This window comes from Diadema setosum, chromosome 19 (assembly GCF_964275005.1).
Source record: "Diadema setosum chromosome 19, eeDiaSeto1, whole genome shotgun sequence".
Taxonomy (NCBI): Eukaryota; Metazoa; Echinodermata; class Echinoidea; order Diadematoida; family Diadematidae; genus Diadema; species Diadema setosum.
The window spans coordinates 89,502-104,568 of record NC_092703.1 but is presented as its reverse complement, the minus strand read 5'-3'; the positions used below and the strand labels follow the sequence as shown (position 1 = coordinate 104,568).

The 15,067-nt window shown below is 38.7% G+C and overlaps 1 protein-coding gene across 3 annotated transcripts in view; it reads right to left on the bottom strand.

The window, feature by feature from the left end:
• LOC140243149 (centrosomal protein of 162 kDa-like) overlaps positions 1–15,067 on the bottom strand; it is a 37,566-nt gene that overhangs the window by 1,952 nt on the left and 20,547 nt on the right. For 2 of the 3 annotated variants that reach the window (XM_072322878.1, XM_072322875.1), the window contains 11 exons: positions 14,700–14,847; positions 14,095–14,244; positions 13,492–13,653; positions 8,400–8,483; positions 7,507–7,749; positions 5,796–6,106; positions 5,118–5,221; positions 3,866–4,014; positions 3,092–3,316; positions 2,194–2,343; positions 1,490–1,542 (listed from right to left, as the gene is read on the bottom strand). In XM_072322878.1, coding sequence (XP_072178979.1) covers positions 1,490–1,542; positions 2,194–2,343; positions 3,092–3,316; positions 3,866–4,014; positions 5,118–5,221; positions 5,796–6,106; positions 7,507–7,749; positions 8,400–8,483; positions 13,492–13,653; positions 14,095–14,244; positions 14,700–14,847 — 1,779 coding nt within the window. The remainder of the gene's footprint in view (positions 1–1,489; positions 1,543–2,193; positions 2,344–3,091; positions 3,317–3,865; positions 4,015–5,117; positions 5,222–5,795; positions 6,107–7,506; positions 7,750–8,399; positions 8,484–13,491; positions 13,654–14,094; positions 14,245–14,699; positions 14,848–15,067) is intronic. The other variant, XM_072322876.1, reaches the window with a different exon arrangement.

Genomic DNA, 15,067 nt, shown 5'->3' with positions numbered 1-15,067 from the left:
TTTTTTTTTTTTTTACTTCTTTGCAGTTCTGTTTTGTTATTAGGCTCAAAACATACAATGTATGAAGTATTCTATTACAGCTGGCACGTTCCCCTGTTACACCATATTCCCTTACAGCATGCCAATTCAACTTCATACATTGTATGTTTTGGGCCAATTCACAAAGCAGGACTACAAAGAAGAAGAAGAAAAAGAAAAAGAAGTTTACTGAGAAAAGAGGCTCTGAAGTTTAGGGTCTATTCAAGTGCCTAATCTTGCACCATGCTGTGCTCTGTGCAGTGAATGGGACATAAAAACAGGAAGTAAAACTCCATTACACCCACAATAAAAGGATTATCAGATTAATCTGATGTTGCACACACTCTATAACGACATTCTATCATGACTAATACCAACTTTTTATGCAATACAGTGGACTCGCCTTATAACGAAGTCCTTGGGACCGGCAGTTTTCTTTCATAACATGTACAATTGTATAACAAAATTTTGTTGTAACCAAACAAACAATCAATAAAAGACATAGAGCGGAAAATGTTGCGGTCTGAATTTTAACTTCATTGTAACCAGAATTTTGTTTTAACCATGTTAGTAATAACATGAGTGCACTGTAGCAACATCCTTTCAAAGGTTACTAGAGTTGAAAGTGGACAGCGTTTCAAGGGACTTTAAGAAATGAGATGGGGCCTGACAGACTTACCTTTTCACAATATTTTATATATAAAAAAAATATTCTAGAAAAACTGCAAAAACTGCAATCTTACATTGATTTGATGATCCCAAATTTTTAGAATATTGTAAAAAGAATTGCTCTTTCACTCTTTATGTGCCACGTTCGCACCTCTGACTCAGTCGACGGCGTGCCAACTTCGCATATTCTGCTCAACAAACAAAGCCGCCAAGATCGATTGATAAACCGGTAATTACTGCTAATCCCGCGGCACAATGAAAGCGTTTCTCGTGCTTTTGTTCCTCTCATATACGGTTTGCATTCTATGTGGTGATCGACTATCAAGCGATGTTCCCAACTAGATTTGCTCGTACATTATAAGTTTCTGTCACGGTTTAATGTGCAAAAGTCGTGCCTTTACAGTAATGTAGCAACTGGTCATTCAAAAGAAAAATTGAAAATAGGTCGTCATACAATTTATATCGAAACAAAGCTTGGCATTCTTCTTTAATTTTGCCTAGTATTATGCCCATCTTAACAGAAATTTGTAGAAGTTATATGAATTGGAAAAACAGAATTCTTTCTCAAAGCTTGACTACCTTCGTGTCTCAGAATAATGTGGCACACAGGGTGTTTACACCATGGCACATAAAGAGTTTAAAAAATATAAAAATTCAGATTGACTACATTCACCAGTTTCACTTTTTTGGAGTCCTCACAATCGTGAAATCAGGGCATGCGACTTTTGTTGGTTTGTGATGCATGGTCACATATTATCACAAATTAAAAGTAAAATAATAGTAAAAGTAAATTCATTTTCACCTGCTTTCCAGTGCAGCAATCTTGGCTTGCAGATCCTCAAAGTGTTTCATCTCCTGTGAGGGATGAAAAGAAATAAGTTAATAACCGCTAAATCTATACCTTCCTTTCAAACAGAGCAAATGCTCTTTGAGCAAAAGCATAGATTACTTAACACACATAAATGTATAGTATATTTAATGTCCCTATATTTCAACTTTGATAGAAATACTGATACAAATATAAATTGTAGTTACACCCACCATGTAGTTTCATCATTTAGGACACAAAGAGTAGGCAAAAAGTTTCCATTTGATCTATAATGTCCACATGTTTTGAGCGGTTAGTTCTGTTTGTTTTTTGTTTTTAAGTTGTTTTTACATAGGACATGCTCATGCTGCATGTGTGGACTTAAGTATGAGTTTTTATCATTGGAAAGGCAGAAATCTAATCAAATCAAATCAAATCATATCACATCAAATCAAATCAGGAATAGGAAAAGACTGAGACTGACAAGAAAACAGACATGTCAACCAATAGTGAGTGTCAAACATCTATCCTGTAACACAAAAACAAAGCCAGCATCATCTCTACTATTTCTGGTTATTATAACAGCAAAATATATGTTTATTTTCCTGTGGAGTACATTAGAAGGTCCTGAGAAAGAATGAGGCTGAGGATATGAATGAGAGTGAGAGAATGTTTAGGAGAGAGAGGAGGTGACTTACTGGTGAGTGTGTCTCCCTGGCCTCCCGTAACTCTTCCCTCAGCTGCGCCACCTGAGTCTCCATCACCCTCTCCCTAACCCTGGAGGCTGCCAGTCGATCTGTCTCCAGACGAGACTCACTCAGCTGGTCCTGTAGCTCTCGGATCGTCGTCTGATAGGGGCGATAAGTATCAAGGTAATTCTTCATTACACATGTTACTCTCCCTTTACCTTTGAATCATTCATAAACAATTTGCGTAAATCTTTCACTACATAACCTATACTGCTTTGTTCACCAAACTACACCTGTGCTAGAAGGCTTCTTTTAGTTAGATGGCACAATCTGAACAACATTCCAGAGAGAAGGGCTAGCAGCTCCCTCCAGTAAATCAATCTGTGAATATAACATGTTCTATGAGGAATAAAGGTAACATTCATACACGACAGGAGAAAATTGATGCATGTGTCATTTTGGCAAGCTAACTGGAACAATCCCTTTACAAGAATCATAATGTATGTATATCATGCCTGTGTACATTATTCCACACATCTTTCTTTTCGTATCTCTCTCTAGTTCTCTTCCTTTATTCCTTTTTTACGTATGTCACATGATATTTAGTTAATCTATAGACTTTTGATTAAAAAAAAAATCTCCATGTTTCTAATCAGAAGCTTTCTTCCTGTTCTATACTCTCTTTACTTTTTTTAAAATTCTTTTTCATTTTTCTTGCGTTTTTTTTTTCTTGCCATCTCATTCTATGTTACAATAAGGGCAAAATATTGCCAACTCTGTTAGTGGCTAGTATCATAGGAATTATGTCTCTTTTGTCATATTTCCCTGTATTTTTCCCCATCCTGCAATTTCAAGGTTAATAAATATCTCCCCCATCCTATTCTCTTTCTCTCTTAACTTCACCCACCTGCTGTGCCTGCACCTGATTGGTCAGTCTAGATATTCTCTGCTCTGTCTGTGAGGGCGCCCTCTCTGCCTGCACTCTCTCCATCTCCATCTTGTGTCGTGACCTCAGTGAGGTCATCTCCTCGGCAACCCTCTCTCGTTCCTGTCTGGTGGCGCTCTCCATCTCAGCCAGGGAGGCATTCAGTCGCACCCTCTGCTGCTCCATCTCTAGGGCGAGGTCATCCAGCTAGAAGTCGTGATGAAAAGGGAGGGTTTTAGAACCATTAACCCCCTTGAGGACGGGCTGATTTTGCTACAACACACATTTCCCATTGACACCAGCGCATGTATACTCGGGACTCTAGTCTAAGGGTTAAACACAGCTGTTTGGTGGTAAGATAGAAGTACAGGAGTTGTATGTTTGTGCAGAAAGTTTATATATTATGTAAGTTTTGTATCAAACAAAATTTACAATACAAAAGGTAGAGTTGGAACATCAGACTAAGAATGCAAACTCTGTTCACCATGGCTAATTCATAACCTATTGATGTGAGTCTGTGAAGAAAAAAAAAAATTTCTATCATGAACACAGTAGTTATTTTATAACACAAAATGCCTTCATTTTAAATGAAATTATGCTCACTTCAAAGCAAGCAATTGACCAACACTGGATAATGTCTAGTTGATCAGGTTGATGATACATGTACTGCAGGTAGCTTATACATTGATATTTTGAAGTCTGGTACCAGAATCTTGCTACCAAGCTCTATTAAGAGGATGCGGTATTGTGCCATACCTGGTGTTTGAGTCTCTCATTCTCCATGAGTACATCTGATATGTGTGAACCAGCAAAGTTTTCAGGAATGTAGGGTTTACTGCCTGTCACCTTCTCACCACTCCCCTCAGATTTCCCATCCTGCTTCCTTGACTTCTTCGTCTTTCCTGCTAAGATAAACATATGTTCCAAAAATGCAGGATTGATAGCAATGGGAACTGCTTGACAGTGTAGACAGGAGAAAACTGTTAGTCTTTATTAAAATATGTGATATAACCGACATTCTATGAAGAAAAAAGACATGCAAGGCCTTCTACACAAGAAAAACTTCAGAGACTTAAGAATAAAAGATTACTCTTTAAGGCTGCGTTCACATAGAAGTATACTATTCGGGTATTCGGGCTCGTTTTTCGAGGGCACGCGAATAGCTTGAATCGAACGATAGGATTTCCTCACACCGGTTCACATAGGAGGGCACTATTCAAAAGTACCAAATAGCTGCGAAAAGTATAGCAAAGTGGGAATCGAACTTGTTCGATTTTCTTGTAGCGTATACCGTCTCTCGTTTATGAAATAATGACAATTTTGGTCTGGATTTGCCCTTTAGCAAAAATAAGCATGTAGACTGGCATTCTGATGCAGTTTAGAAATTGTTAATAAGATTTGCTAGGATGTAGGAGGAAGAAATCCTCACTGCATGGGATGGTGAGTTGACGGTGCGGGTGATGGTGTATTCGGGGCCCGAATAGCGAATACCGAATACCGAATACTTCTATGTGAACGCAGCTTAACAGTCCTAACCCGATGTCACATTGAATGACTCATTAATATTCAAATCACTGCAAGTCACTCAAATCTAGTTATGCTCTGACCTACTAAGACCATTCAAAGAACTCCCTTTCTGGGGTACTGTGTTCAGTATTATTATTGTGCAGTCATTGGACTGATATGATGACAGTCTCATGCTGTCAAATTACACGAAGTAACAAAAAAGGCAATACTGTAACAGTAGAAATTTTCATAATATTGAAATTTTTGAGCATTTCGTGCAACTATAATCTGGCGCAAAATATAAAAGTGTGAAATTACTTTTGCTTACTGTATGTTTCTGTAGTTGATGTCTTAATTCCGCATAAGTAAAAACACAGGAAACTCATCTCACCCGGCCAAGTATGAAAAATTACTCATAAATGCAAAAAATATCCACTTTTACAGTATTTGATCATATTACATGTGGTCATGTTTCTTTTCTAGAGTTCGTAGGAATATCAACCTTTATTGCCCTCTCCTGTATTCCAAGCTCTAAATCTCTCCTCCATCAACTTGTCCACTGTGGATCGCAGCAACTCCAACTCTTTATTCTTGGCTGCTAGCTCTCTGAAGATTAAAAGAAAAAGAAAATTTACACATGATATACGCCGCAAAAATGGATTACAAACAGAAAAGCACCTTTTAACTGGCTAGGCATTATGGCTTGAATTGAAAATGCTATACATTTTATGCACACTGAGATGAATAATGTTAACATCAAATACTGTAAAGGTTGTTATTTTTGCCAACGTTTATTGTTCACGAATTTTGCTAATCACAGTTGGACCATGAATTTAAGAACATGCCAAAATGTCATCATGCACTAAGGTAATAGTGGGCTTATGAAGGCCTCTGTGTCAATTTGTGTAAACAACATCTCGCGAAAATGTCTGTGGCCTCCTCATTTACGAAAATATCTGTGTGCAAAAACAACAGCGTACACAGTAGCAGGCTGAATGGAAAAAAGGTGTAGATAACATAAATGGAACCAACTAGGTTGATGAAATGTAAAGCTCGTGCAGCATGATGAATGTTCAGATATAGTCAGCTTGAAATGCATCTTGCATTCCAGATATTAAGGTTTCGTTATACTCTTGGGCTGTCTATGATGGCAAACACAGCTGAAAGCACAATCACTCACAATTCATGGTGGGCTAGTTTTGCCAGAAGGCCTTTGTCCACTCCTCCTTTCTTGCTTTCTCCTTCCTTCCCTCCTCCTTCTCCTCCTTCTCCTCCAGTCATCGCCGTGGAGACAGCCTTTGCCAACTTCCTCCTCAGCTCACCATTCTCCCTCTCAGCCTCCTGTAGCTGCCTCCTACTTCTCTCCTTGACTCCCTCTAACTCCTTCTCTAAAGCTGTGAGACTGGTGTGAGGGTGAGATGAGAGCTGCCTCCTGGCTTCAGACTCCACCAGCTGTGACTCCAGAGTACTGATGCGATCCTCGTATCTCACCTTCATCCACAAAATTATTGGATGTGAAATGGTGTGAGAGATATACTTACTTTTGAATGATAGCAATGTCTTACAATCATATCATTATTAATATCAATATAGCAAAGACAAAAAAAAAAAATCAAGTTTATCAAGTAAACACTAAAAAAGAAATAATTTGTGTCACAATTATGGATTCTCCAGCAATATGAGAAGTCATAAGGTTTTACTTCCTTTAATATTAATAGTTCCATTTACTTATAATGGGTAGATGCAGTGCCTTCTTTGAGGGAGAGAACGTATGGTCTGATTCAAATTATCATAATAATGACAGCCAAATAGTTTCCAGGGCAGCCTTGAAATGCTCTTTGAGAGGATATGAATGTTGGAATGAAACAAGAAATGTTCAGATTGAAAAGAAAATTGTTCATCATTGTTTTCTCACTTTTACAATAGAATGAGCAAACAGGAAAATATACTGAACCAGTATGAAGTAATGACGATAGCTAAAGTATGAAATAAAAATCTGTTGTTCTAGACTATTGCACCCCAGGGATTCTCCCCTCTCATCCAAACGACGGGAAATATGCAATCATCGCTCTACGACATATGAAGGGAAGGCATATGATGTATAAAGAAAAGCAACAACCTGGATAAAATTTCTCATATATTGCTAAAAAAAAACCTCGGTAACACAAATTAGCAAAGGATAAATCATGATCAATCTAAAAAGGGGGTGGAATTTAAAGAACATCATCTTGGTGAGGAAACAGTACATCAATCAGAAATCCAACAGTCAACTACATATACGTATCATAAAACAATGAAAATATCAAACAGGCGCGAGGTATGAATAGAGCGTGCACTGATGAGCTCACAGACTCTTTTGTTTTACACAAAAGAAGGCACCTGAGGGGGTCAGCAAACACAGAAATCTACCTGAGCTCCGCCTTGATTGCCGTGCATGTCTTCACACAAGTTTTATAACAAAACAGGTGCAGACTACATTGGAAAGGTAAATAATACAGTTTTCCTTTGGAAAAGGAACAAATGCTGACAGAAGAAACTCTAATCTTACTATCAAAGCCATTTTTCTGGGAAGTATAACACAAATAAACATGAATTTAGGCCATGAATGCAGGCACTCTTGTCTACAATTGGGAACATGATATACCAGGTACCCATATATCAGTCGGTGCCATGGGAACCTGGTATACCAGGTTCCCATAATGAACAGGGTAATCACGCAACATCAACCCGGGTGAGGAGGCTTGCTATCACCATACATACCTTCATGGCATTCCATCTGAATATGTGTACCCATGACTTTTGTCACTGGCTATACCCATAACTCACACAATGAATATTCAGTATCTCTTTATGTAGATTAAGGGCAATTTCTCGACGATCAGTTGCAATACCTTCATGGCATTATACTTCTGTTCCACCACCCTCAGTCCCTTACGACTCTCTTCCTCTTTTCCTTCCAGCTCTCTCTCCAGCCGTTTGACCTTATCTTCCAGAAAGGTGATTGACCTTGGTTGACCCTCCAATGACCCCTGTTGTCCCTTGGGGTCAGAGGAGGAACTCGAGGCTGCTGCATAGATGAGGGCGGGGAGGGAGTTTGGATGCCGACGCCGGATGATGTCATTCATTTCCCGAACCTGACAGGATGACATCCAGTATCACATGCATCCATCAAAAAAGTTCAGAAAATCATCATGTGCAATTGCTCTGAAATAATTTAGTGATAACTTTCTGCTGAATACGAAATGTGATATTTTGACAGCGTGAGATCAGTGCAGGGATGTCAACCTTATCAATGGCATTGCTGAATTCTGATGGCTGAAAAAACAAACAAAAAACATATTTTGAGTAAAAAACAGTATTCTTACTCTTCCTGCAATTCACAAGTGCAGTAATTAAATTAGAAAGCTAGGAATTTTCCATGAAACCGGCAGTATTTTGGGCAAAACACAGCACTAAATACTGCAAAAAAGTGACAGTTGGCATCTCTGTCAATGCATTACCCATACAGAATAGAGCTTCTGCTACAGATAATGAATATCATAATTCACACATAGCACAGAAAATAAATGCAATCTTTACAAATCTCTCCATTTTGAACACGAGTTAGAGAGAATTTTCTCTCTTTTGCTGGCAATAAAATTCCAAGTATCCTCAAACAGCTCATTTTGCAAGCTTAGATTAACTTCAACAATTCTTCAATGATTGATTGAGTACTCAGTTTGCACACAGTATGTATCAATGTGACAAATCACAGAAGAAAACATTAAAATGGACTATTAAATACCTGTCTTTCTAGATCCTGAATTTTCTTGGCATCTGCGGCTCTCTCCTTGGCACGTCTCTGGGCCTCACTGGTCTTACTGTTACCCTGGGTAAATTATTGGGAAAAAGCATCATTGATTTAAAAGAAATAAAAAATGTCTCACTTATCTATCTCCCTTGGCTCAGACTTCTCACAATCCTTGCAAGGACTACATCCATATGATGGAACCATGAGGTCATCAAACTACACAACACACCATGGATAGCTCTAGATATGATAATGATTGATTGCCTTAGTGTATGTAGTAATTGTTACTAGGATTCAGAAAAGAAACTAGAAATGTCGCTATGGCGACTGATGCCTCCGCCATAATGCATGATTCTCCCAATAGGCGTATAGTACAATGTCTTCACAATGTGTGATCCATGACAGTTTCACATAACTGGCAAAATATTGAAAAGACAGGTTTGTCAGAAATGTCTTTAACTGGGTTTGCTTTAATTTTTTAAGAGTGCAGGTACACATATATGGGGAATTGAGAATTTTTACTTGAATTCTGACAGATCTTTTCATAAGTTTATGCATTGAGTAATTTCCAAGGTATGAAGAAAGAGTGTAATGATGGTACAAAATCTATAACAGTAAAAGGCGAAGTTGTTGTTGTTGTCGCGGCCTTATGTATTTCCTGTTTTATTCCGGCGTTGCTGGTTTGTCTATCTCCTCCCGAGCCGTCGGCTCCGGGCCCCCGAGACCAGTGCCGTCGGCAGCGGGAGGGTCTCTTACGTGCCTTGGACCGGGTTTCGTCCGCGCTCCGCCTCCGTGTCGACGTCGAGGACGGAAAAGAGAAATTAATCAGATAGATGCATAATGCATTTTTGTACGTGACGTCAGAGCCGGGCGTTTTAATATTCACCGATCCTGCGCTGGACTCCTGCTTTCTCGATCGTCCATCTTTTAGCTTGCAGAGACAGTGGGGATACTAAAGTCAAAAAGATGATGGCGTGCAGCGAAATCTCTGACATATTCCGGCGGACACGCACGCACGCACACAATGTACTCTCGGGTACGGTATGCCAGTGTGTGGCCTGTGCCTGTGTATGTATTGACGATGGTTACACGAAACACTATGTGCGTGCGCGTGATATGGACACTCATTATGGTATATAATACACGGCGCGGTCATTGTTAGTACAAGGGCATTTACGTACAGCGACGTTCGCCATTGGCGTGCCCAAATGAAAACAACGAATGCTGTTATTTTATTGTATTTTGCACAACTGCAGGATACTATGCAACTCAGGTACGTCATTTAGTTTACTCTCAAGTCGGGTATCATTGTACTCAGACTGTTCAGGACGGCTAAATATCCACTTAAATTTTGTCCTTGCCGATCGTACCCTTCCATATCAGAGTACACGCGCCGCTGTTCATTCGTTTACTGCATGGCTGCTGTAAACATGAATATTCATAAGACGAGCTGACGCGGGGGAAACCCTCGCTTTGCTGACCGCCAATTTTTGAAGTTACAAGTGAACATCAAATGTGTGGTTCTATGGTGCATCAAACCAAGTTTTGGTGATAAAAATAAAAAAAGAGGGAGCAAATGACGACAAAAATATTCTTCTTTCCCCCATAACGTGGGAAAAGAAATATTAAAGAAAAAATACGAGGCCCTGAAACCCATGGATTCCCACGGGTGCCTACTTTAAACCTAAATGACTATGATCTCCCCCTCCCCAAATATAACAACGATGATTATAATGATAATATAATGATAATAATAATGATAATAATAAAAGTGATAGTTATAATACTAATAATAACAATAAGCAGAAGAAGAAAGACATTAATGATTATGATAATAATGATAATAAAAATGTACAGTCTGAAGCAGATAAATGGGTGGTTCTATGATTCATCAAACCAAGGTTTGGTAATAAAAACAAAAAGAAGAGAGCAAACGAAGACGAAAATATTTTATTTCTCTCGGCACAATAGTAACAAAAACACTAGGGGTCTATGAAGTAGTCGTACTCAGCACAAGATTACGTACGTTAGTGCAATGAAGCAGTTTTGGACAGTTCGCGCAGGACTGTCTTCAGAAATGCTTTTTATCAAGAGCAGAAAAATGGGGGAAACAGATTTTTACAATTCTTAACAAATTAACATTTCCGCCTCCCTTGGTTGATCATCTCTATATTATGACTCTACTCTCTCCTCTCCCCTAAATAATAATAATTATGTTAGTAATAATAATAATGATAATAACAATAACAATAATACTGAAATAATGAAAATAATACAATAGGCCAATGCAAATGACTGGGGAGGGGGTGCTATGATTCATAACTTAAGAGGGGCGGAAGAGACACATACAGGTACTGGATTGTTTTGATGTCTAAAAATAGCAATGACAATGAAGCTATTTGAAATGTCTATCAGTTGTAGAGAAACCTTGACATGAAGAAAAAAATTCACTATCCTTGACCGATAAACTTTTTTCCTTAATTCCCTTGATTCATCCCCATGTCAATGAATGATGTAAAATAATAATAAAACTGAATGACTATGATCTCCCCTCCCACAAAATAACAATAATAATAATAATAATAATAATGATCAAATGATGATATTTATTATGATAATAAAAACAATGAACAGTATCAATAAGATAAACGGGTGGTTCTAGATCCATCAAACCAAGTTTTGATTATGAAAACAGAAATGAGGGAGCAAATGAAGATGAAAATATTCTTTGTGTATTTCTTCTCTCATAACGTGGTTGAAGAAATACTAAAGGAAAAATATGAAGCCCTGAGATCCGTGGATTCCCACGGGTGCCTAATACTTATAAAACCTAATGACTATGACCCCCCTCCCCAAAAAACAATAATAATTATAATAGCAATATAACAATAGGGGCCTAATGAGAATAATAATATCATGATAATAATGATGATGTATAGTCTGAAGCAGATAAACGGATGGTTCTATGATCTATCAAACCAAGTTTTGGTGATTAAAAACAAAAAGGAGGGAGCAATTGAAGACGATTAAAAATATTATATTTTTCTCTCATAACGCGGGAAAAGAAATAGGAATGAAAAAAAAAAATGCTAGGCCTTGAGACCAGCCGTGGATTCCCTCGGATGCCTGCATGGATGCAAGAACAGGGGGTATAATTAATATCAAAGTCATAGTGTCAACTGTATCTCCCCATTCCGACGGGAAGAATCTGTGGGCAGAACTTCCGGAGAATCTCATAAGCGTTTTTGGTAATTTTTCCCTGAATGTTTGTTTTGGGGTTTTGTTTTGTTTTGTTTTTTGTTTGGGTTTTTTTGTTGTTGTTGTTGTTGTTCTACGGGGGTGGAAATGTGTGTGTGTGGTGGGGGGGGGGGGTGGCGGTCATCGGTAGAAGAGATCGAGCACAAGTAACGAAAGAATGAGAAAAAAATTATTTTTATTTCATCAATAAAAATGTGCAAAATCGTATCTATGAGAAAAAAAAAATAAAACCCCTCAGACCCGTGGATTTCCACGGGTGCTACTAGTATATTATATATATATATATACATATATATTTTTTTTTTTTTTTTTTGGGGGGGGGGATTGAAACCTGGCCTTTGACCCTAAACCTCTGACCTTTGACCTTCTGGCTGGAAATTTCCCGGAGAATCACCATTAGGTAATGCATGTATTAAGTTTTGAAACTAATAATGCAAGCATTGCATATACTAGTATATGAGGGACATAATAAAATTTTGAGGAGTTGACCTTGACCTTTGACCCCTGACTATTGACCCATGACCCCTAAATTCCCTAGATAATCCCTGCCAGTCAGTACATGCATATTTACCAAGTTCCACGAAGATACATCCGGACCATTTGCGAGAAAAGTGATATTGCAACATTTTCACCTCACCTTTGACCTTTTGACCTTTGACCTTATGACATGAAACTCTCTCTGGAGAATCTTTGCGCAGTAGTACATGTCCACACCAAGTTTCAAGAAAATACCTTTGGGGCATTGCATAGATATGGGGGAAATTGTAACATTTGTAGCATTTGACCTTGACCTTTTGACCTTTGACCTCTTGCCAATGTCACTAAAATCTACTCAACTAATTGTCCCATCATACATCATCCTTGGACCAAGTTTGGTGAAAGCTGCTTCATCCAGTTTTGAGTTATCACGTAAACAGATAAATTTTAGGATTTGACCTTGATCTTTGACCTTTGACCTCTGTCCGATTTCACTGAAAAACTAATCAAGTAATTGTTTTATCATACATCATCCTCCAACAAAGTCTGGTGAAATTTGCTTGATGCAGTCTTGAGTTATCGTGTAAACGGATACAATTTCATGATTTGACCTTGACCTTTGACCTTTAGCTGATTTCACCCAAAATCTAATCAAATAATTGCCCCATCATACTCCATACTTGGACCAAGTTTGGTAAAATTCCAGTAAATATTACTCAAGTTATCACGTAAACGAAAGCGGACGGACGTACGGACGTACGTACGGACGGACGGACAACCCGAAAACATAATGCCTCCGGCACCACTTCGTGGTGGAGGCATAAAAACAACAGACCTAAAAAAGGATTACAAAATGTTGGTCAACCTTGAAACATTTTCATCAAATGTGCATTACCCCGTTGAGGACAAGTCCTGATTACACTCGGGCAGGTGTCTATGGGAAATGCATGTTGTAGCAAACCAAACCGTCCTCAACGAATTAACGCTACATGAAGGTATTTCAGAAAATATATCCAAATGTCCTCCATGTATGAATCATCCTTTGGGGCAACAAGACCCTGCAACCTCGTTGTTGTTGTAGTAGTATAAGTAGTAATAGTTGTTGTTGTTGTTGTGATTGCTGCTTTTGTTGTTGTTGTGGTTGCTGTTGTAGTTGTTGTTGTAGTAGTAGTTCTTGATATTGTTGTTGTTGTAGCTGTTGTAGCTATTGCTGCTGTTGTTGTTGTTGTTATTGTTGTTGTTGTTGTTGTTGTTGTTGTTGTTGTTGTTGTTGTTGTTGTTGTTGTTGTTGTTGTTGTTGTTGTTGTTGTTGTTGTTGTTGTAAGAAGACACAGAATGCTCATCATCTCACCTGGGAGCCTCCCTTCTTTAGCTTCTCCTTGAGGTCAGCGATCTCTACATCCTTTTCTCTCAGTGCTGCTGAATCCCGGTCCAGGAGTTCCTGATTCTCACTGTACCATCGAATCTTCTTTTGCAGGGATTCAATCTCTCTCTGGTACTTCACCTGAAGATCCTATTGGTACATGTTTTGGTATGTAAGAGAGAAGAATTAATGAGAGAATTAATAACTCTAACACAATTTACATACACATGGACAGGGAGCACTGTCAGATAAAATGGAAGCTACAACTTCATATTCTCAGTACAACTCTCATGGCATATTAATCTTATGAACCCATGCGCTAATCATCAGCCTTGCCACGGCTCGCTGATTGATGTTTCTAAATCAATCAAAACAACTTTGCTTCTCAGCGTAAGTTAGTAAACCATTCTCTAGTGCACATATACTACAGTCCCAAGCAAACACCAGACTGATAAGACCATTTATTTCCTGTTCCACATTTAGTTTCTTGACTCCTGTCGACTGGCAAGTAAAGCATACAGAGTGAAGTACCATTTCTTATACTACGAGAAGCATGAGTCAAGGGGTTAAAGGTCAAAAGACTGGACTGACCTGAAACTCTGTCTGGTGTCCATTCCTCAGCTGGTCAAGCCTCTCCTGCTGCCGAGTCTTCTCCCTGACCAAACCCTCGATGTGTTCCTCCAGCTCCTTCTGGCCCTGGGTCAGTCTCTTGACCTCTGACCTCAAGGATGCCTCCCGAACCTTTAGCAAATATTACATCCAATATCTTTCATTAGTAACACTTTCATCAAAGAGTGCAAAACTTCAATGAGTACAAAACATAGCAGCAAGAATCACAAAGAGAGCGACAAGACATACCAGCACCACACTCAACAACCTCCACTGGCTCCCTATCTGTATTAAAGCAAGTAAAATGTAAAATACAGTGGACTCTCGTTATAACAAAGTCCTTGGGACTGGCAATTTTCTTTCATTATATCAAAATTTGGTTATTACCGATCAAATAGATAATAGAAACACATGCGTAGAGTGAAATATGTTGCGGCCTGAATTTTTATTTCGTTGTAACTGGAATTTCAATATAACAGGAGTGTACTGTATTCTTTCTTCCATACCAAGCTTTCTGACTTCCTGTCCTGCTGGTTTTCCAAACAAACAAAGTGAATACGGGAAGGGAAGTCATTGCCATACATCACCTCATGCTCCTTGATTTCAGCCTGAAGCTCAGCTATCTTCCCTGCCCCAAGGACTGCTGTGTTCCCTGCTGCTATCTCCTGCTGTATCTTTTGTCCTGTGATGATACCTTTATTCCTCAGGGCTCTATCCTTCATCTCATTCAGTTCCCTTCAAATGAAATGTACAGACACTGACCTACATACAACTGTATGTACCTGACCTTTCACCCTAGTGTTAGCCAAGTGACACAACAGGGACTTATACATATTGATTTCCAGAGATATGGAGAAGCAAAACAACTTCAAATCTTTGAGATCAGTTTTGTTATGATCTGGCAATTCACTAATATGCTGCTACTACTCTTTAGAAAGGTGGCAGAAGGTAAAAT